The 1,042-nt window shown below is 41.7% G+C and overlaps 1 protein-coding gene across 1 annotated transcript; it reads left to right on the top strand.

Annotated features, from left to right (window-relative positions):
* The first annotated feature begins 61 nt into the window (after positions 1-61).
* Positions 62-643, top strand: LOC117175561. Its single transcript, XM_033365270.1, has one exon. It carries the CDS (start codon positions 62-64, stop codon positions 641-643), a length of 582 nt encoding a protein of 193 aa, XP_033221161.1.
* Positions 644-1,042: the final 399 nt, after the last annotated feature.

Below are 1,042 nucleotides of genomic sequence, written 5' to 3'. Positions count from 1 at the left end.
TAGCAAAGAATGAAAAACTGCTAATGACTGCTGCGAACACAGCGATACTTAGAATCGTAGAATGTATGGAGAAAAAGAAACTCCAGTTAGCACCCGAAAAAAAGAGGCAATATTCCTAACAACTAAAAGAAAGATTAGTCCAATTTCCTTTAACGTTCAGGAAGTTGATATATACCCCCAAAAATCTCTAAAACATTTAGGAGTGTGGCTTGACACAAAACTTACTTATAAAGAGCACATTGATAAAACAGTCGAAAAAGCGGAAAAAACCATGACAGCCCTGGCAAGTCTCATGCCCAATACAAGGGGTCCGAGAGCTTCCAAAAGAAAAGTTCTTGTGAGTGTAATACATTCACAATTGCTCTACGCCGCTCTTATCTGGCATAAAGCAATCGAAAACAACAAACTTTCAAGGAAGCTGTACAGAATACAGAAAGTCATGGGGATAAGGGTGTGCAGTGGGTATCGCACTATTTCAGCGGAAGGGGCCGGCGTAATCGCGCACATTCCTCCAATAGAGTTTCTAGTTAAAGAAAGAAAAGAGAAGTACGATGGCGCAGACCCAAAGCATTGTGCAGAGAACCTGATGCGAAGATGGCAGGAAAGGTGGACTAATGGGAAACATGGAAGCTGGACTTGTTGACTGATACCGGATATTAGAATATGGCTTAACCGAAAACATGGGGAAGTGAACTACTACCTGACGCAGGCACTCTCAGGCCATGTCTGCTTTATGGCGTACCTACACAAGAGGAAAAAATGGGACACGGACAAATGTCACTATTGCGACGACACGGACGATGTAGCGCACACCTTATTCTCATGCCGAAGGTGGGTAGAGGCTAGACAAAGTTTTAAATACCAGACAAGTAAAAATTTTACGCCAGAAAATATGATGACGACACTTTTAGAATCGACTGAGGGGTGGACAATAACACAAGACACTATACAGACTATAATTCGGACGAAAGAGAAAGAGCATAGAGAATTGAGAGAACTTAGAGAAGACTAAATAATAAAGACAACACTCGCATTGAAGTAA

The sequence above is a fragment of the Belonocnema kinseyi genome, chromosome 6 (genome assembly GCF_010883055.1).
Source record: "Belonocnema kinseyi isolate 2016_QV_RU_SX_M_011 chromosome 6, B_treatae_v1, whole genome shotgun sequence".
In the NCBI taxonomy this organism is placed as follows: domain Eukaryota; kingdom Metazoa; phylum Arthropoda; class Insecta; order Hymenoptera; family Cynipidae; genus Belonocnema; species Belonocnema kinseyi.
Note: the sequence above shows the minus strand (reverse complement) of the source record. Positions and strands in the feature narration are given on the sequence as shown.

Coding starts and splice junctions, on each gene's coding strand:
- LOC117175561 (XM_033365270.1), top strand. CDS start 62: ATGTATGGAGAAAAAGAAACTCCAGTTAGCACCCGAAAAAAAGAGGCA.